At 39.5% G+C, this 21,225-nt stretch overlaps 1 protein-coding gene across 1 annotated transcript in view; it reads right to left on the bottom strand.

The window, feature by feature from the left end:
* The window catches only part of Btbd1 (BTB (POZ) domain containing 1), a gene marked incomplete at its 5' end in the record, with an annotated part of 35,934 nt that extends 14,709 nt beyond the window's left edge, over positions 1-21,225 (bottom strand). Inside the window, 4 exon segments of the mRNA XM_013512487.1 lie at positions 848-1,045; positions 6,988-7,093; positions 12,046-12,202; positions 20,876-21,225. Of these exon segments, the coding sequence (XP_013367941.1) occupies positions 848-1,045; positions 6,988-7,093; positions 12,046-12,202; positions 20,876-21,225 (811 nt within the window).

Here is a 21,225-nt window from a genome sequence, read left to right as displayed (position 1 = left end):
AGTGTGTGATAAAAAGGGAAGACCAGGGCCAGGGATATAGCTCAGTGGCACAGCACCTGCCTAGCAAGCACAAGGTCCTGAGTTTGATTCCCAGTACAAAAAAAAAAGAGAAGACGAACATGCAGTAACCACTGGTCCTGAAGAAATGACAGCAATTCAAGCCCATAATGAGAGAGAATGTCCTCTAGAGTTGAGAAGTCTTCAATCCATGAAAAACATGTTATTTATCTGAAGAAAGTAAACAATGCAACTCCAGCCAACAGAGAGCGGTGAATCAAAATAAAGACCCCTAGAAGGTACGTCACGTGAGAGGGTGCACACAGCACATCATCAACAAACTGCTAAAAACCAAAGGTAATGCGAAATCTTAAAAGCACAAACGCATACACTGCATCTAAAGAAGCAATAATTATTATTCGGGAGGCTGAGATGTGACAGGTATTCAATAAAAAACCAGCTAGCTTCTTTTTCTCTTTGACTCAGGGAGACTATTAAAATAAGCTAGGCGTAGCTGGGTGTGGTGGCACACGTCTGTAATCCCAGCACTCCGCAGGCTGAGGCAGGAGAATTGTTTTGAGTTTGAGGCCAGCCTGGGCTACAAAGTGAGTTCAAAGCCAGCCTGAACTGCACAGCAAGACCCTGTCTCAAAAAGACAAAAAAAAAAGCTAGGTGTGGTGGCACACACATGTAACCCCAGCCCGCAGGAAGCTGAGGCAAAGGATCAATGCAAGTTTGAGGCCAGCCTGGCTACACAGTTAAGTTCAAGGATAGTGTGGACTACATAGTGAGACCCTGTCTCAAAAAATACAAACAAGTTTTAAGTAGACTTTAGTGAAGTTAATCTTACCTGCTGCAAACTCCTCAATTGTCATCAGTGGGAATCGGATTAAAGGAAGTGCTTTTCCTAGAACTTTCTGTTTGTTTCCAAAAGTCACTGGCAGTTGCTGTCTCTGACATTCTGCTTCTGCCCAGCGTACAACAGCTCCAAAAAGTCGACTTTCTCGAATGCTAAGTGTGTCTCTTTCTAGAACTGCACAGAGTGTGTCTGTAGATACAAGGTAAAAAATAGATCAAATTAGGTATACTTTGTTCTTTGACAAATTAATATTCATAGACATGCTTATATTAAATTTTCAAATCTCAATAAGAAATAGGTTTAACACTTTATAGTTTATACTCTGAAATATTAAAGAACTAAAAGAATTAAAACTCCAAAGTGTTTAAAAAAAATTAATGTAGTTAACATTCAATTTCTTACCATAAATACAAGTGTTCCCTTATATTTTCATGCTACTTATTAAATAAACTCAAACATCTACAGTAAGATCAGTAACAGCCCACAAAAAAGGTTAATCACATAAATTTATAAAGTCTACACATCACAGTTCATCCACTTGTTCAGCACTATGTGCCAGGTACTATTCTAGGCACTGAGTTATCATTCAACTAAAAGATAAAAGCTCTTGCCCTCATGGAACTCACATCCTAATGCAGTGAAACTGACTGATTTAAACATAGCGAGGGGCCAGGGATACAGCTCAGTGGCATGGTACCTGCCTTGCAAGTGTGAGGTCCTGAGTTTGATTCCCAGCATGAAAAAAATATAAAATTAAATTAAATTAAATTAAAAGAAATGAAATTAAATAAACATAGGTAAATCATAATATGCTAGGTGATATCTGTGGGTAAAATACCAGGCTAGGAGAGTGGGAAGCGCAACAGCAAATGCTTCGGAAAGTGGCAAGAATGATGGGATGTGTGTGTTCATCAAAGTGAGGGGGTGCATTTTGAGGGGGATGAATGGCAATGTGTCTTTCACTGTAATAAATATTAACCACTCACTGTATTTTTTCACAGTACATACAGTGTACTGTGAAAGAAGACTCGATGTGCTTTCTAATGAGACTGGACATGGGGTATGTCAAAAAGAGTCAAAAGAGAGGACAGTGACAAAGTAAGCATTGGAGGAAGTGGCATTAACTGAGCCGGGAATGACTACAGGAAGAATCAATGTGTTTGGTGGGGAAGGATGTGAAGTGTAATTTTTAACATACAACACTATTTGTAACATACAACAATTGAAAGCCTTCTATGACATCTAGTTAAAATGTCACAGCTGCACCCAGGTCCTTATTCTGACTCTTTTCCTCCCATCATGGGCAAAGTTAAGTAAGTTCAGTCACTTCTAAGCAATAGCGGCCAAGAAGCAGTAAGGTCAGAAGAAAAAGAGGCTGCACAGGACAAAACAACAGAAAGAAACGATAAGCTATCACCTAGCAGGCACAAAGAGGAAATATGTGAAAAGCAGACCGAAGTACTAAAAACCACAGAAGCCCAAAGTCTCACACAAAAAGAGATTTTTAAAAAAAAGTATTTCAGAGCCCCTCTCCTTCACTCTACAGTTGAGTTCAGTAACTGATACTTATAATAATGATCATTAATAATCACAAGAATCCTAATTTTACTCATATCTCTGGTTTAACAAAATCAGGTAAAGCAAAGTATTTTAGGTATCTTTCTCAAATGGCTAAAATAATATTTTGATTTTACAAAAGTATTAAATGCATGAGAAAATTATCTACATAGACCCTTACTCTAAAGAACTTAGATAAAATAGCACAAGTATAAAATACACAGTACTCAGACTTTAAAGAATATACTACATACAGTAGAAATCAACTAAAATATTAAATATGATTAAATTATCCAGAAATATCAAAGAAAATTCTATCAAAAAATATTCCACTCACTGCAATGGTCTACACACATCTGTCCTGAGAGCCAAATATTTGCCGAATATCAAAGACAGCTAATATTCACGAGGTATAGTGGGGCACACTTGCAATCTTGGCACTCTGGGAGGCCGAGGCAGACAGATCACAAGTATGAGTTGAGCCTGGGAAAATGAGCAAGACGCTATCTCAAGATAAAAAGGAAAAAAGGACTGGGGATGTAGGTCAGTGCAAAGGCCTTGAGTTTAATCCTCAGTACTAAAAAAATTTTAAAAATAAAAAAAAGAAAGCTAGTGTAGCTAGTATTTTAAAAAAAATCAGTCCCTAGAACACAGCAGGAGTTCAATAATGTTAAAAATAAATTGGTTAAACTTAATTTTTAAAAATCAAACTTTTCTTTCTTCTGATGTAGCTGACTAGGTGAGTACAAACCAAGGCCTTATGAAGCGTTTTCACAGTTAAATTAAATGAAAATTAATATACTATACCTCAGTCCTTGCTGGATTAAGAATATACAATGATCATAATATTTAATCATTCAACAGAAAAACTGAAGACTTCCCATTTACATGTTTCTATTTTGTTAATAACTTGAATAAAGATAAACATATAGTAAACTTAAAATCTTTTTACATATGCTTATGAACTGTCCTTGAAATATTGTCAATTCATTTTGTTAGATTACTGTGATAAATTACCCTCTTCCTTTACAAAAAAACAGTGAGAGAAACATCATCTCTCCTTCCATCCAAATCCTAAAAGGGAAAAGTCTGCAGATCCAAGACAGTGATAGAAGAGCTCCTGAACCCAGCTCCTTCCTTCTCGGCTCCTAGAAATCTCTGCAATTCTCAATTTTTATCAGGTGCATTTAAGGCAAAATGGCCCATGGGATGGAAATAGGTAGACATGTGGGTCTTCTATTGGCAGATGTGTTAAATTACAGCTGAGAGACTAACAAAGATCATAAAAACACAAGACTGTGTTTCATAAACATAACACAATGCTGGATTGTAATATAAGAAACTGTTAGCCAATTCAAATCAACAAATATTTATAGTGTCTCTCTAACTCAGGCAAAGTACCTACATTTCAAGATTCCTGGGCTCCAATGGCATGAATAATGTTACAGCTATTTATAAAACAATTTCCAGGTCTAAGTCCCACAGATGTAAGCAGTCTTATTTCATAGGAGAGTAGATGAAGAACAAAGAAGCACTTGATAGCCCCTGAAGGAAGGGAATTAGGATTAGCAATACTGTATGAATCACCTGGGCAGTGCCTGGGCTCTCAGATTCACTAGATGCCGCCAGCAGAGCTGGGAGGGACTCAGAGAGTCCCTGTCCTTCAGTGTAACACAAGCAGCAAAGCAACCTCCAGGGCACTATATAATTGGCAGGTAAACTCACAACAGCATGTTGTATGATTACAACAGAGGGACACACAAGTGTCATGGGAGAGTGGGATGTCAGCTCTCAAGAAATGAGTCACTTCAGTGGTATGACTCGAGACAAGACATTATGTTCTAAAATGACTACCTGGGCTGACTGAACGAGAACTATAAAAGTGGGACAACAAAGCATCATTCCAGGCAGCCAGGCAGTCTGCTGGTTAACAAGTATTAACTGAATGTGTACCATGTTCTGCTGCTTTCAGGGCCAGAGATACAGTAGTCCATAAGACAAAGGATCTGTTTTCAAGGAGTATGGAGTCTAGGAGGGGAATATAGACAATCAGTGTAAAGACAAAGACAAATACCTAGATAAGACTTTCAGAAAGTAGTGCATGTTATAAGGAAAATAAATCAGAGAAATGGAACAAGGACTGTTTGGGTATCTACTTCAATTAGGTAGGTCTGAGGTAGCCTGTCTCAGGCCTCATTTAACCTGTGAGCTCAGTGATGAAAAGCAGGAAGCCTTACAAACAAGGTCTCATTTAATTTGAGATCTGAGTGACTAGAAACAGTATTCTAACCACAAGGAAGAGCAAATACAAAGGCCTGAAAGATAATAATCCTGGCCAGTGCATATGGCATGTGAATGAGGGAGAGAAAAGCAGGAGACAGTCAAATGCAGGTAGTGACTGCTAGCTGTTTATCAAAATTCTGTTTTCTCTTCTTCCTGGGATGTGACTAGTATGTACTGCCTACCTTCCCCAAAGTTAGATGGGATCTTGCAAGTGATTTCTGGACAATGAAATAGAGGCCAAAATAAAGGCGCTATTTCGGGAGGAAGGCTTTTAATATGTAGGCGTTTTCCCTGCCCACTTTACCCATCTGTCAGGAATATACAAACAATACTCAGGCTCCAGGAAATGGCACAGCTACAAGGAAGAGCTATCCCCTAACTATGATGCTCCCTTGAACTGTTAACTGATTATCAAATAAATTTACTTTTGTGTTTGAGGCAGTATGCACTTTGGGCTCCTTCTGTTACCACAGCCAAGCTAAGTCTGCCCTGACTAATAGAAGGCCCAATCATGGAGGGCCCTGTAAGCTTTGCAAACAGTTTGAATTTTATTCTAATTGTAATGGAAGCAAGAAAGTGATCCAAGCTGACTTTTTATTTCTACAGGTCATCCTAACTACTATGCAGATAATGGACTGTGTGGGGCACTACAGTGGACAGAAGGTGGGACATAGGAGACCACAGAGCTCTCCAGGAGAGAGCGAACAGAGGCGTAATAGGAAAGGTAAGAAACAGGCAGACTTCCGATCTACTCTGAAAGCAGACGTGAGCACCGCTGATAGACTGTGTGGTGCAGAAGAGAAGAATCAATAGTAACTTCTGAGTTTTTAGCAATCAGGTTCAGGCTGGTACCAAGAATTTTAAAAGGCTGAAAAAAACAGAAGAAATCTAACAGAGTGAAGAGACTCAATGGTCCTCTTTTAACTGTTTTGTTTCAGAGGCCTGCAAAATCTCCAAATAAAAATGTCAAAATAGTTGGGTATGTGAGATTAGATCCCAGAAGGGAATGTATTCAACGGTAAGGATTCAACATCCACACTTTGAGTTCATCAACACAAAGATAATATCTGAAGCCACCAACCTGGGTTGGCACTCCCTACTCAGCCCCCAAGGCTGTCATTAGATGGTCCCCTCCTCCACATACTTCTTCATGTGCTCCCACTGGCCTCAAACACCCTCTCCTCTTTACCATCCAAACACATCCATTTGGTAAGGCTCAGATTAGAACTTCCTCTGTCAAGACTTTCCCAATGCTACCCCGACTTGAGATAATCCCATTTTCTGGAGTTGCACAGTAATTATTTTCTAATTTAGAAAAGGCAAAACCACATTTTGTTCTAGGCCATCTCTGCTATCAGTGGAAATTTCAATTTTCACAGATTTGTTCCTTGATTCTTTTATTAGGTGCTTCTTTAACAAATCATGTTTTACTCTTCTTTAAATTTCCTATAGGGTCCTAATACAAGGTCATGCATATAGTGAGCATTCTGATTTGACATCTTTTAAAACACAGGGCCAGGCATGGGAATACATACCTGTAATTTCAGCATTCTAGGAGGCAGAGGCAGGAAGAGCACAAATTTGAGCCTAGCCATGGCAACTTACCAACTTACCAAGACCAAAACATGAAATAAAAAGGGTTGGGGGATGTAGCTCAGTGTGACAGCCCTAGGTTCAACCCCAGTAAATATAAATAAAGAAAAACAATGAGGTAGTTAAGACTTTTAGGAATATTTTCCCCAAATGAAAGGAAGCAAAACCATTAAAAAGGTAGGTGTTATGGTTTATATCTAGATAGTTCTCCAAAGCCTCATGTGCTTTGGGGCTTTGGGGAGGTGACTGGATCATGGAGGTGTGATACTGAACAGTGGATTAGTCCACTGGTGAGTTTATGGCTGGATGTGGTGCTGGGAGGTGAAGCCTGGTGGAAGAGGTGGGTCATCTTGGGTGTGGCTTGGAAGAACGTATCTTCCCTCCTCCTCCTTTGATCCCTCCATGCTTCCTGCCTGCCACTTCATGAGCTATTCCTCCTCTGCCATACAGCCCTGCCACCTGGCTGAGAAGCCAGCAAACTATGGACTGAAACCTCTACAAACTGTGAGCCAAAATAAAGCTTTCCTCCTTTAAGTTGTGTCAGGTATTGTGTTTCAGCAATGAGAAAGGAACTAAGGCAGTAGATGCCAATCATCTGGAAAAAGCACTAATTTAAATACACCTTATTCTCCAACAAGGCCAACAAGTTACTTATTTTTGTACTTAAAATGTAAAAATTCAGTTCACAGAGATCTTACCAATATCGATATCAGTAAACCCTTCTGCGCTGATTGCATCCATGGTGCTTTTGTCAATTGTGTCCAGACAGAGACTCGCAAGCTGAGGCTCATCAAATAATCGAGCCTAAACATATAAATAAATCATCATTTTACTTTATTTCACCTTCAAGTGGTACAAAGAACTAACATAAACAATTACAATTGCTATATTATGTAAAAACATCTACTTGTATCTTTATCAATATACTGCCTATTTTTTATACACTGGTTAGTGTGATCCTTAGCAAACCTCCTAGATTAGATAGAAAGACATTATTATCCCATTTCTAGATGAAGAAATAAAGATTCAGAGATGTACACTAACTTGCCTAAGGTCACCTAGCTAGATATGTTGTAAACTCTAGTATTTAAATCTTAACTCTTAGGACCTTCACTAATCTATATCAACTGTCAAGTACACCAGTGCAAAGAGATCAGATTTTTTTTTTTAAACATTTCCTGTTCTGATTGGGAAAGACAGAGGGACTACAAGAATTTTAGAGCATCAGACCTCTGGGAACTTTAGTAAAACCTAGGTCTAAAACAAACAAACAAGCAAACAAAAAACAACCTAGGCCTAACAACACAAGAACAGGTAAGTAAATTCACATGCTGGAATATTATATAACAATGACAATGAATAACTTACAGCTATACACAGTATGGATGAATCCCACAAACTTAGTCATGAAGAAGACAGAATATATATATATAAGAAACAAGAGTAGATATATAAGCATGACTTCCTGCCAAGCTAATTTAGGTATTAGGAAGTCAAGCTTCTAATATGTACTTAATCAATATGCACACTGTAACTCAAAAAAAGGAACTCTAAAAGCAGGGACAACAGATGTCAAACTCAAAAGAAACACTGAGGAAAAGTATAGCAACAGGCATGCCAATCACCAGCCTTACTCTGGCCTGGGTCAGCTCTGTTCCCATCAACAGTTCAGATAAACACTAACTGCACAGAGGCACTCATGTGGACCCTGCAAAATTCTGCTGAGAATACTGCCCAATTAATTAACTACTTAAGTGGCAGCCGTTATTTAGCATGACTGATGGTGGTTCATTTAATTTTTAAGTAACATTCATTCTAAAGGACTTTTTTTTGGGGTCCTGGCAACGGTACTTAGGACTTTGTGCTTGCCAGGCAGTCACTGTGCCATTGAGCTAAATCCCCAGCCCTGGGATTCGGTAATTCAGATGTTAATGAACAGTGATAAGCACCTCTAAACTAAATAGTTATATTTTATAAGAAAAAGGCATTAAATTTTATAATTCACAAGCATAATACACAGATATTTTAAATCAGAACAATTTTTTAGTGACATATCAAGAAATGCTATTGTTGGATTATACACTGAGCCTCTATATTACTTTGTCAAATTGTTAATTTTAGCCATAAACTACAAAACAGTAATAAAATATTAACTCTTTTCATGTAATTTTCCCTTAAAAGTTGCAAAGATAGAAAAAAAAGAAACCCATTACCCAGATTTACCTATCTAAACACTTCCTATCTAGCATTTTGCCCCATGTTTTCTCTCCCTCTGTGTATATATATACATGTATATATACACACACACATTTTTAACATGAATATTAACATGAATGCAATATTATCTAATCTTCTTTCTCAATTACAACTTTGTCATTTGACTCAAATTTGTTTTACAACATTTTTGCTTCTAGTATAGGATTCAGTGTAGGACCACACTTCACGCTTTTTTTCCTTTCTTTTTAGTGGGATTGAATCCACGGCCTTCACACTTCACCTTCCCAGACCTTTTAAAATTCTTTATTTTAAGGCAAGGTCTTGCTAAGTCACTAAACTGCCCAGGTTGAGCTCAGACTTTCAATCTCTCTGCCTCAGCCTCCTGGAATGCTGAGATTACAGGTGTGCAAGACCATGTCTGGCTAGTTCATGCATTTTTAAATTGTAAAAATAACACATTTTTATAAAATCAAAGTCTACTGTTAGTAGATATTTTAGCTGGTACACCTCGACTTTACTTTTGGTTGATATTCACATTAAATTTAAATTTTCAATCTAGAAAAAATTATTTTTTGTAAAAATTACTTTATCCAGAATAGCAACTGTCAGTCAGTCCTTAGGTTATACAGGCAGTATCATGTCCTACTGCTACGTATCTACTACTGCTATGTAAGAATGAAATAAGTCTCAAAATTTTGCCATTACTTCTGATACTACTTCACAGAAAGTGTTTTTCCGCAGCATAAACCACGCTGGTACAGTACAATGGCTTTTGTCTTAGGATGAAGCTACCTGAGCCTTTCAAGTAAATGAACATTCTCAGTTCAAATAACTCACTTGGCAGGAACAAGAAGCTCACATGCCCTCGCCAGTAAAAATGCTGATATACTACTAAGTTCTCAGGCCATCAACACACTGAAACGTTCCTTTTCTTATCACAGGGACACCTATTAAATAACCTTTGCTACAGGATATGTGGTCCACAAATATTGGTATCATCTGAAAGCCAAAAGAAAGGTAGAAATTCAGGCCCCACCCCAAACCTACTGAACTAGAATCTGCATTTTAATTAACAAAGTTCAGTTGAATTTCTGAATTGTATAATTAAAAATATAAAAGTATAAGTGATCTACTCTACATATATTAAAACCCCATGAATAATGAAGATTCTTCTGAATATCAACTTACTAGATTTTTTTTTTTTTAAATACAAGATCTCACTGCATACTTCAGGTTGGCCTTGAACTTACTATGTAGTCCAGGCTGGCATCCAACTTACAGCAATCTTCCTGCCTCGGCCTCCTGACAACTTTCTAGATTTTTATCAAATTATGGCAGGAAAAAAATGCAGGGAGGTAGTACTTATTAGTCACACGGCTTTGGTCAAGTTATTTCACTTCTCTGGACCTCAACACTTAATGGTAATAAGAAAGCCTACATTTCATAAAGTTATTGTAAGGACAAAATGAATTGATGCATACAAAATACTGAGAGCTGCTGCCACAGTGTAAAGATGGAGGGTCACCCAAAGTCTCTTGTACTAAAGCTTTGCTACCCAATGCAACATGTTTGGAGATGGAGCCTACAGATGAACAGACAGGAGGATACTCAACACACCAAAGGAGTGACCTACAGATGAGTCAGAGCTGAAAGGGCCATCGGAGGCTGGGGATTGGATGCAGTAGGTTGCTTGGAATTTGGCAAACCTACACGGCATGCATGTTATTTTGCTTTTCTTTTAAGATAAAAGATGTTAACATATGAGTTTTTTAAAATTAAAAACTCAGTATTTGGGTTTAATTATATCATTTGCACTTTGCAGTAAGTAAGTGAGTTTTGGGTTACAGTTTGGCCATTCATCTCTAAAAGGTTTGCCCTCCCTTTCCTGCTTTCCACACGGCTCTTCCCTTTTCTCTCTGCTTCCTGACTGCCATCATATGAGCAACCTTCCTCAGCCAAGATGTCTCTCCCTCATCACAGGTCTAAAAACAGTGCAGCCAGCCAACCAGGAAATAAAACCTCTGAACCCAAGAGCAAAAAACAAAAAAACAAAAAAAACACCTCTCCTCCTTTAAGTTACTTACAACAGGTATTTTGTCACAGTACTGGAAAACTGACCAATATAGATGCCTGGTACACAACCACGGCCAAAGATATTTTGCTGTTATCATTAGCTAAATGTCTGACATACATGGAGCTCTGTAATTATGTCCAAGAAGTAGTGCCGTCAGCATGTTCTTTCTTCTCCAACTATAAACACTTAACGATGGAAGATTTTTTTTTTTTTTGAAGTATCAAACATAATGAACACTGAGATGGAAACCTGAGCTTTGGGCCCGGCTTCACCTGTTATAAGACTTTGGATAGGCAGTCATTAACCTAATTTTTCTATTTATAAAATGAGACTCATGCTAGTAGTCATCAGTGATTATTTCCAGTATGTACTAAGATTCAACTTGTCTGCAACAAGGTCTCACTATGTTTCTGAGGCTACTCTCTAACTTCTGGGCTCAAGTCATTCTTCCACCCCAGCCTTCTGATAATTACAGGTATGTGCCACATATACTGCAGCACTGCATTAATGCAGAATCTTAAAATCAACTCATGTAAGAGCAATACAGCATTCTAAAAAGAAAAACACTTTTATACCTAAAGAAAGAAGTTCAAATTACAGGCATCTAACAACTGCTAAATAATTAATGTTAAGGACTAATTAGTGGTTCCACAAGTATGTTCAGTTTATTAAAAATCATCAGACTATACACTTAAGATATGTATACTTTTCTGTATGGAGGTCACACTTACTGAAAACTTAGTAAAATTTTTGAAAAGAATATTTTAGAAAAGGCTTTAGGCTTTTTAACTTTTCCAGGAATGCAGCAAGCTTCCAGATTTAGGTACAAAGAGAGTCAAGGTTAGAAAGCTCCTGGAATTTAAATATTCAATCTTTATTCCAACTCCAGCAAAGAGAACAAAGATGTCCAGGAAATTTCACGGTATTAAAAAAAAGAAAGAAATTGCATAGCATAATATTTTTTGAATCCATAAAACTAAAACACAATGCTACAGAGAAAAAAAGTGGTAATCAAGAAAGAAGCATAAGTCTTGAAATGTAAATATGAAACTGCTGGGGACAAAAACAGGGCTAAAAGTGCAAAGAAATTTTCCAGAACAAAGACAATGACAACAAAGACAATGACAACAGGAAATTTCATGGCTTAATATTTTCAATCAAAGCAGAAATAACAATGGCTCTTAATCTGAGCTCCAGTCCTAAGTAGCTATGTAACCTTGAGTTACAGTACCTCTGTGCATATAACGCTTCAGCTTCTTTACCTTTATAATTAAGCACTGTATTAATTCACATTTCTATTTTAAAATTTTGTGACTGATACAGTTCCCTGATAGTTAATGTAAAAATAATATGACTTTAACAACCCAGAATTAATTCTTCACATATACTCAGTCTTTCACATATATATTCACATATACTCAGTCTTTAAGATATAATGATATATACTTTAACTATATTTACTTACCTGAGTAAGTAACATAAAGGCATTATCTGCTCTAAGATGCTTGGTGAGAAAGTCAACACAATGTGCTTCCAAGGCTGGGACAGCATATTTCTTAGCAGTGTACAGAGTGGTCATAACTGTTTCCGGGCCAATTTGAACTTCATCTGAATACAGAAATCTAGAAAGCAATTGGGAAATTTGGAGAGATGATCAGCCCTGTTTTAAATAAGCAATTCATCAGAGCTAAACCTCTGAGGAATTATTTTAAAAGATAATGAACAAACAGAAAAATAATCTGGAATTTGGTGCAGAGTTTGCAGCCTGCAAGGCATTTGTATATACATCATCTCATTTTATTCTTACTGAATCCTGAGAAGTAGGAAGTGTCTTCATTTTACAGAGGAAAGAGATTAACTGAAACATTATGAGCCAAATACACGTCCTGTCTTCATTACTTTTCTCTCGTTGCTGAGACAAAATACCCAACATCCAAAATGAAGGAAGGAAAGGTTTATTTAGCTTACAGTTTGTGGAGGTTTTAGTCCATACTTGGCTGGCTCCGAGGCAGAAGATAGCAAAGCAACAAGAGCAAAGGGGGGAATGGCAGCTGTGAACAGCAAAGCAGCCAGAGCAAAAAGAGGAATGGCAGCAAGCAGCTTCTTGCCTTACATTCTAAACAGACTACCCCCACCTAAGGGGCATGTAGCTCTCACATAATCTCCATGCCCTCCTCTTCCACAGGCTCAGGATGTATACAAAGTAAGCACCCTGGCTTCCTGCTGAGTCACTTAGCCAAACCTCTAGATTCCCCAAGTTGACACAATGTTTCAACCATAACATGTCCCTAAACCAAGTCTTCAGAGTTCTTTTTAGCACCCCAGAGCTGTTAAGGGTAACAGTCCTTCACTTTTTTCTCCTTCTCAAAAGATTTCTAAGTAAGTAATTTACAATTAGCTAAGTCACAGGTATAAATGTTAAAATGCTCATTTGCTGCCTGATAGTAGTACCTTCTTATTCTCGGTACTTTTCAACCTTTACTGTTATCTCAGAATTAGCATAAAGGCCACAGATTACAGTAACCGGGCTTTGCAAGAATAAAGCAATTTAGTAATCCAGTTGGCCCTCCATAACTGCAAGTTCTACACCTGTGGATTCCACCAACTGTGTATCAAAAATACACATTAAACCAGGCATAGTGGCACACATCTGTAATCCCAGCACTTGGGAGGCTGAGGCAGAACATCACTGCAAGTTTGAGGCCAGCTTTGACTACACAGTGAGTTCAAGACCAGCCTCAACTACAAACACAAAAACACACACATTAAAAAAAAAGTGGGTGAAGCAACTTGCTTGGGCTTGAGCCTGCCGTTACTTGTCAGCTATGAGACCTTAGGCAAACTGTTACCACTAGGTGCATATCTAAAAAGATGAGAGTAATAGTACAATACCACCCCCAACACTATGGTGAGAATTAACACACAATGTAGAAAGCATTTTGAATAGCAGCCTGCAAAGAATTAGCCTTAAAAAATGTTAGCTATTTAACTGCAGATGGTATCATTTTTCATGGCTATTATCCTGTGTTCTGGAAGATATCTTTGTACTTTTACCCCTATTTTTGTCCCCAGCAGTTTCATCTTTACATTTCAGGACTTTTGCCTCTTTCTTGATTACCCCTTTTTTCTCTGTAGCATTATGTTTTAGTTTTAGGGATCCAAAAATTTTCTCAAGACTCCAAAATGATTATTTTAAAAGTTCTAAAGTCCTTTCTGTTTCCTTGAATTACCTGCTTGATTGTGTGTGTTAAGTGATTGATGTCTGCAAGTTCAGTGTTCTAATAGCTAATCTGTCTCCAGCTAAAACCATCTCCAAAGGGGACAGGTGTCCTGGGAGCTCTGAGTATGTGGGAAGTTTGCTGACTGGTACCTGGTCTGGGGTCAGGGACCCCACACTGCCATAAGGAAGAGCCTCACCCTGGAATCCCAAAGTCCTATCAGCGCTCCATTTATCTCCAGGGAGTCTGGTTTATTTACAGACGGCACTGTCAGCTGTTACCAGCAGCTGGTTGGGGGATGGTTTATAAGCGGGATTTTAAGTTGATTTTTGCTCCTCTCTTGCCTCTGAAAACCTAGTCTAGACCTTGCTGGGATTCTGTCAGGACCTGCATTCTGGGTTCCAGATGCATCCATCCTATTTCATTCATCAGCAAGCTGCCAACTGCTTTGTCTTTTGTCTACACTGTTGCCCTTCCAAGCCATCCCTTTCTCATCTTTCTAACAGACATTCTTTCATATTTCTTAATAGTCATCTTAATTGGGAGAGTGAGAGGGCTAACTGTGTACTCAATTCCATTCTGAAAGTTGAAACCTATGAAGTTTTTGTTTTAAGAATTAGGTAGAAGTCTTTATACCTGAACTAAGTTAAGTTTTATTACCCTTCTAAGCAAAAATTGCTCCAGTTCTGAAAAAGAGCAGAAATAACGGTGCTTATCACCATTAGCCCTGGTATTTGAGTACAGTCAAACTTAAGGGGACAAGGGCTACAAAGCTGAAGAATGTGGTTCTATGAGAATCTTTATCTGGGGGCCCTGGCTCACGGTGAGCTGGAAAAGCTTCTCAGGGGAATTTCTGACAAGATCTGAAAAATAAAAAGTGGATGGGAAGAACATTCTCAGAACAGGAGAGAATGGAGTTTTTAGATCACTCTCTATGAGACTCTCCCATTCAAACTGCTTTCATTAAATTACACTTTGGGTTTATATAAAGGAACACTTTTAAGAAACCTGTATACTCAGGGGCTGAGGATTTAGCTCAGCAGCACAGCGTCTGCCTGGCAAGCACAAGGTCGTGAGTTTGATTCCCAGTACCGGAAAAAAACAAAAAAAAAGAAATAAAAGAAACCTGTATACTTAAAGACATAGATTAAAAATAGTGTTCATGGGGCTGGGGATTTAGCTCAGCAGCACAGCACCTGCCTGGCAAGCACAAGGTCGTAAGTTTGATTCCCAGTACGGGAAAAAAACAAAATAAATAAATAAATAAAAGAAATAAAAGAAACCTGTATACTTAAAGACATAGATTAAAAATAGTGCTCATGGGGCTGGGGATTTAGCTCAGCAGCACAGCACCTGCCTGGCAAGCGTGAGGTCGTGAGTTTGATTCCCGGTACCAGAAAAAAATAAAATAAAATAAAATAAGAAGTGTTCATTATAGTACAATCTTATTTATAATGGGGCTTGTCAGGAGCTTTGCCTTTTTACTGGCCTAATGATGAGATAGAGCAGTACATCTTCTAAAGCACTTATTTGTTTTTAATCTTATAAACACCATGAATTATAACTGAGCAACCCAGTTCTTGCTTTGCATTGCCATTAAGAAATTAAAATGAAGGACACAACTTGCCCACACCATACACTTTGTATTAACTAGCTTCACTCTTGCTTCTATTTTACTTCTTCCCCTTGTGTTTCTTGTAAGATATTTTAAATTATTTTTTAAGCAGTGAAAATTAAAATAAACTCTGGATTATAAACAATAAGATCTGCTTCTTGCTTCTTTTTTTTCCCCCTATGTCTTCCCTATAGTACTAGGCACAGTGTGAACACTTATTTAAGTCCTAATAAATATATGTGAACAGACTAGATGATTCAGTATAGGTTTCTATGCAACACTGATAAGGAAATTACTTCCATTTGTAATAAAAAAATACTTAAAATCCAAGACTCATTTTGGTTCATATTTTACTTACACGTTCTCAACATTGTATTGAATTATGAGAATTTCTTTAATATAAAAGAGAACTAAACAAGCCAAGATTTGCAAAATATAATTAAAATTGAACACATGACATTACCACAATTTTTTTTTTTTGTACTGGGAATCGAACTCACGACCTTGCACTTGCCAAGCAGGCACTGTGCCACTGAGCTTTACCCTCAGCCCACCACAACTTTTTGTATTTGAAAGTGATTGTGTAAGTTCTCTCATACAACTTCCAATGATAGGAGCACAATAAAATGATTATGTCATTGAACCAATCCTGTTTTCTCCCCAAAGGTGTTTTTCCAAAAAGAGAAAATTCAGGTTGAATTTAACCTAATTTAAGTTTTTTAAAACTAATGTGAAAATTTGATTTCATATTAGAAAAAAACAGAGAATCATGTATGAGGATCTTTGACTCCAGGCTCAATTCCCAGCACCACCAAAAAAAAAAAAAGGTGAGGAACTATAAAGTATATTATCAGGCATTGTGATGGATCCTAGATAAACTTACATGGGTAGTATAGCTTTGGCTATTAAAAAAAACTTAAAAGACTTTGATAATGAAATGATTAAAAACCAATGTCCTAATGGTAACAGAAATATTCATTAAGCACTACTATATAATAACTAATTTCTTGGGGGCAGGGGATTTAGCTCAGCAGCAAAAGCGCCTGCCTGGCAAGCACAAGGTTGTGAGTTCGGTTCCCGGTACCGGAGAAAAAACAAAAAACAAAAAACAAAAAAAAAAACAAATTTCTTAAGATGCGCCCAAGAAGTCATGCCTTCTAGAATTTATGCTGTTACACAGATTTGTTCCCTAAAAATCTGAGCTGGCTAAGTGTGACTCCCTTTGACCAACAGAACATGGTGCTATCACACTGCCAGTCCACGGCCTACACCAGAAGGAGGCTTAGCAGCTCCTGCTTATATGCTTTCAAGGGAACCACTGGCCAAGGGATCAAGCTACTCTGCTGAACAGACCTGCTGCACAAGGCCTGTGGAGAGGACCTGAGACCACAAAGGAAGAGGAAAACACTCAGCCACCCTGGATCTGAGTCTAACCTCCAGATGACTCCAGTCCCAAATGATACCTGGTACAGCTGCATGAGAAACCAGAAAGAGGCCACACAAACAATCCAGGTGATCCCAGTAACCCACACAACTGTGAAAGATAATAAAGCCCTTGTTTAAGCCACTAGGTGTTAGGAGTGGCTTGTTCTATGGCAACAGAAAACCAAAACATGCTGGGAGATATTAAATGAGCCAGTGCACAATTCTGCTTGTGGGTAGAATTAAGTGATGTTGTATAAAACAGGTAAAGCCTGAAGGTACCTGAAGAGTACTAATTACCTGTGCAGATCTTCTAGGCATAAAGACTGTAGTGGAAGTGAGAGGCCTTGAAGGCAGCCATTTAAACAAGCCCATCAGGATTGAGACCAGAGTGGACGGGAAGGGAGGGAAGAAACACATCAAATCACAAAGCTTTCCCGAACCTGTAAAGTGTTTAAACTTTACCCTGTAGGCAAAAAGAAGCCATTAAAAGAGTCAGGGAAAGCATGAGTAGGTAACTATTAATAGCATGACTGGAGAGTCTACAGACAGAAATCTAGCTAAAGAAAGGCAGGAAAAAAAAAAAAAAAAAAAACAGGCAGAATAGAATCCTCCAGAATGGTCCAAAAGAATGAGCAATCTGTAGAACAGACTGGAACTAAACTACAACTTGAAGCCAAGCCAGTAAGTTACTTCCCAGCTGACCACAGTGTCACAAACAAGAATATATTATGAGTGTGTTTTTAAGCCCTGAGTTCTGGGGTTCCTTACTTATAGCATTATTATGACAAAAGCTGCCTGATATGGTGATATTATTGTGCGCCTGCCTCTAAGGACTGTTCCAGAATTTAAATGAGTTTACATAAGGTGCTCAGGAACAGTAAACAGCAAACAAGGAGCACTCATTAAAAAAAGACCTTCTTATTAATGACATGTCCATCTGCACGGCTACTGGACATTCTTTTGTGAAGTTCCAGGTAGATATGAGGGTCTGAAGGGGAGTAGAGTCCTGGGCACTGAGTGGGAGCACGTAATGCCATGCAACTGGTGGAGAACAGACGTAGCAGTGCAGGACACCATGCTAAGAAATAAGTTACTCCTTGATTCCTTCCAGCCACCCCTCATTTTTCTGTTCCCCTATGCAACAAAACTCCTAAGAGCATTGTTTATACTAGCTGTCCCCAGTTCCTTATCTCCCATTTTCTCCCCAGTTTACTTCAATCAGCTGAAATTATTTTTGATAGTTATCAATAGCTCCCATCTCATCAAAACTAATAATCAGCTCAACGTCATTTTACTCAACTCTCAACAGCATTTAGCTACCCCCTTTCCCTGCTTGCCATCATTTTCCAATCCCTCTTTCTTGAAACACTTCCTCTGGCTTCATCTTGATGGTGCCATACTCCTTGCTTTCTCTCCTAACTGCACTGACAGATGCCCCATTCATTTCCTGCTCTCCTTCCTCAGCTACATCTATACACAGTAAAAGACCAAAGGGCTCCTCCTTGTACGTCTTCACGATGTACCCGCCTCCTTCTCAAGGTAATCTCATCTGGCCTCATTGTTTACATATCATTAATCTTAACTTTCAAGTTTACATTCTATCAGAAGCTCTTCCCTAAAGCTCACATTCAAATCTGTCTATTCTACATCCCTACTTCAATTTTTGGTAGCCCTCTTTATTCCTCCTTTAAAATGTGTCCAGATTTCACCACATCCTTTGCTACCTCCCCATACAACTCTCCAGCATCTCTTGCCTGGACTAGTGGGACAAGCCTCTTAATCTATCACCCTGCTTCCTATTTTCCTCCCCCTGCAGTCTAATCTCCAAACAGCTGCCAGAATCAAGTATATAAATTATAAATCGGATCACAGCACTCCCTTCTTCAAAACCCTCCACAGGATTTCCCTTGCATACCAGATGAAGCTCAAAGCCCTGCCTCAGTCTCTGAAGCCCTGCCTGGCCTCTTTTTGATCTCATCTCTGCTTAAATCACACCCGAATTACTCTTGCAGTTTCTCCAGTAGGAGTAACTTAGGACCTAAAACATGCTTTAGAATGCTCCTTCTCTCATGGCTTGATCATTTTTCTTCAAAACATTCATCACTATTTGACATTATACCCAAGTTTTGCTTCACTAGAATATGCATTATGGCTGAGACGTTCTTGTTTGCTCCTGTGCCCCAAACCCCCAAAACAGAGACTTGCACATAGTATTTGTCAAAGAACAACCGAAGAGCATCATTCTGAGGTCGGTTCCTCAAACCTAAGTTCAAAAGCCACTACGTCGTATTTATTAATTCAAATTGTACACACAATAAAAATACGCCCCAGTAACTCTGCTCTTCCAATTCAGCAAGTAACCTATCAAACATCTTTTTGTCCCACAATATTAGGTAAGTACAGCATCTATATTTCACAGGCGGCAAATCTCTAAGTTTAAAAACCAGACTGGATATCGATTTCAGAATACAACAATGATCAGAACATAAAGAAAGATGAGCACCGTGAAAATATAATATACTAAAATTAGAAAATGAGAAATCAAATTGCACTGTGCTACATTTCAAGGACTCTAGAATTAAGTTCTATTAAGGGGAGAGGATTAGCCTTAGTGAAAATATGAAATACATGTTTTTCCTCTCATTCTATCTAGCAGTCTCAGTCTTTTTTTTGTCGAAGAGAAAGACACCTAGCAGTATTTTTTGAACAGTGATTCTCAGATTTAACCAATGTAAGTATTACTCCAAGAGAGTACTAAAAAATGTTCTCAAGGTCTCGCTCCAAACTTGATACTATAATGAGATGGGACCTTACACTTAACAAGTACTCCTGTAAATCACAACGCCTTTGGCCCACAGATCATTTCTAATCTTGAAAATTTAAGGAGCTACACCCAATCCTCCTAGTCAACCTTCAACTAAAAACCAAAATGACCTGTTTCCTACTTCTAAGTTGCTTTTTTCTCCTTATAAATGCAACTGAATTGAATTACAGAACAGATGGGATACACAAAGGGAAAAGAATCAAAAACAGGCCCCATCACCTTACCACACTAACATCCCTTGGCTCGGCATTCTGGGGTCTTCCTCTCCCCTTGCCTCTAGGTATACAATGCTGATTCGGTTCCATTTCGCAGTTGCAGTCATGGTGCACATAATTCCAAAAGATATTTGCCAAATACATTTTACATACCATTACCTGGTCTTCATCTAAGTACCACATTCAATGACAGCATTGTTTTCCATCAAGTGGACTTACTATTTCTCTCATCTTTTCCTATATATGCAGCTGCCTTCCTCTGTATAAATAATTCCGCAGTAAATGTTTTTGTACAGAACTTTTCTTCAATAATAGATTGTTTCCTGAGTGTAGGGAAAAAACCCAGAGCACCAAACTATTTTCCAAAGGGAAAATCTGTCAGAAAATACCCCCCAGATGTTATCTTCAAAACTCTGTTGCGTTAGCAGAAGGGAAAAAGTACCTCATTGTTTTAATTTCCACTTCCTTATTCACCAATGAGGTTACACATCCTTTGCATTTTTCCTTTCCTAATTACCTACCCTGTGGGTCCTTGGCATTTATTTCCACGTGTGTGAACTTCCTATTTAATTTCCTTCTGCTCTTCCTGAGCAGTGAGCCTGTGAACTATCTATTCCGTCCCACTGACCTGCCCGCTTTTGCTTCACGATTACTCAAGACTCTGCTACTCTGAAAACAGCTTTCTTCTCGGACCTCCAAACCATCGCGGTAGAGACACAAGGTCTTCCGGGAGTTGGCAGTCCACCCGGCAGTAAGGACTGGACTGCAAAGGTCAGCAGTGCCACACTCCTGCTCCCTCCCGCTCCCGCCGAGCGATGCCCATCAGCCGTCCTCCACCAGCCAAGACGCAAACTCCACCGCCCGGCGGCCGCAGCTCCGAGCCCCTCACCGCGCGCTCCCAGCCGCAGGCGGAGCCACCCGCCCCGTCGGGCCGCCGCCGGCCGTGTCCCGCCCCGCGGACGCCGGGGCTCTCCCCGCGGCGCGCCCCGGGTCCCCACCTGAGCAGCGCCAGGAAGGCGGCGGGCTCCACGTCGGGCAGCTCGATCTCGGCCGACGTGGTGGCCATGCCGCCGTTGAACATGGCGTCGAAGACGGCGCTGCCGGCCGCCAGCACGAAACGGTGCGCGGGGATGCGCTGCGGGCCGCCCGCCGCCCCGCGGCCCTTGCCCAGCACGAAGCGCACGTCGCTCAGCAGCTCCGAGTTGAAGAGGAAGGCGAAACGCTCCTTCAGCGACGCCTTGGTCGCCTGCCAGTTGTACAGCGGCTCGCGCTGCAGGGGCGGCGGCGGCGGCGGCGGCGACACCGGAGGCCCGGGTTCCGCCTCGCTCCCCGGCGCCGGCTCCCCCGC

Source organism: Chinchilla lanigera, unplaced genomic scaffold (assembly GCF_000276665.1).
Source record: "Chinchilla lanigera isolate Chin_1 unplaced genomic scaffold, ChiLan1.0 scaffold00015, whole genome shotgun sequence".
NCBI classification, from domain to species: domain Eukaryota; kingdom Metazoa; phylum Chordata; class Mammalia; order Rodentia; family Chinchillidae; genus Chinchilla; species Chinchilla lanigera.
Note: the sequence above shows the minus strand (reverse complement) of the source record. Positions and strands in the feature narration are given on the sequence as shown.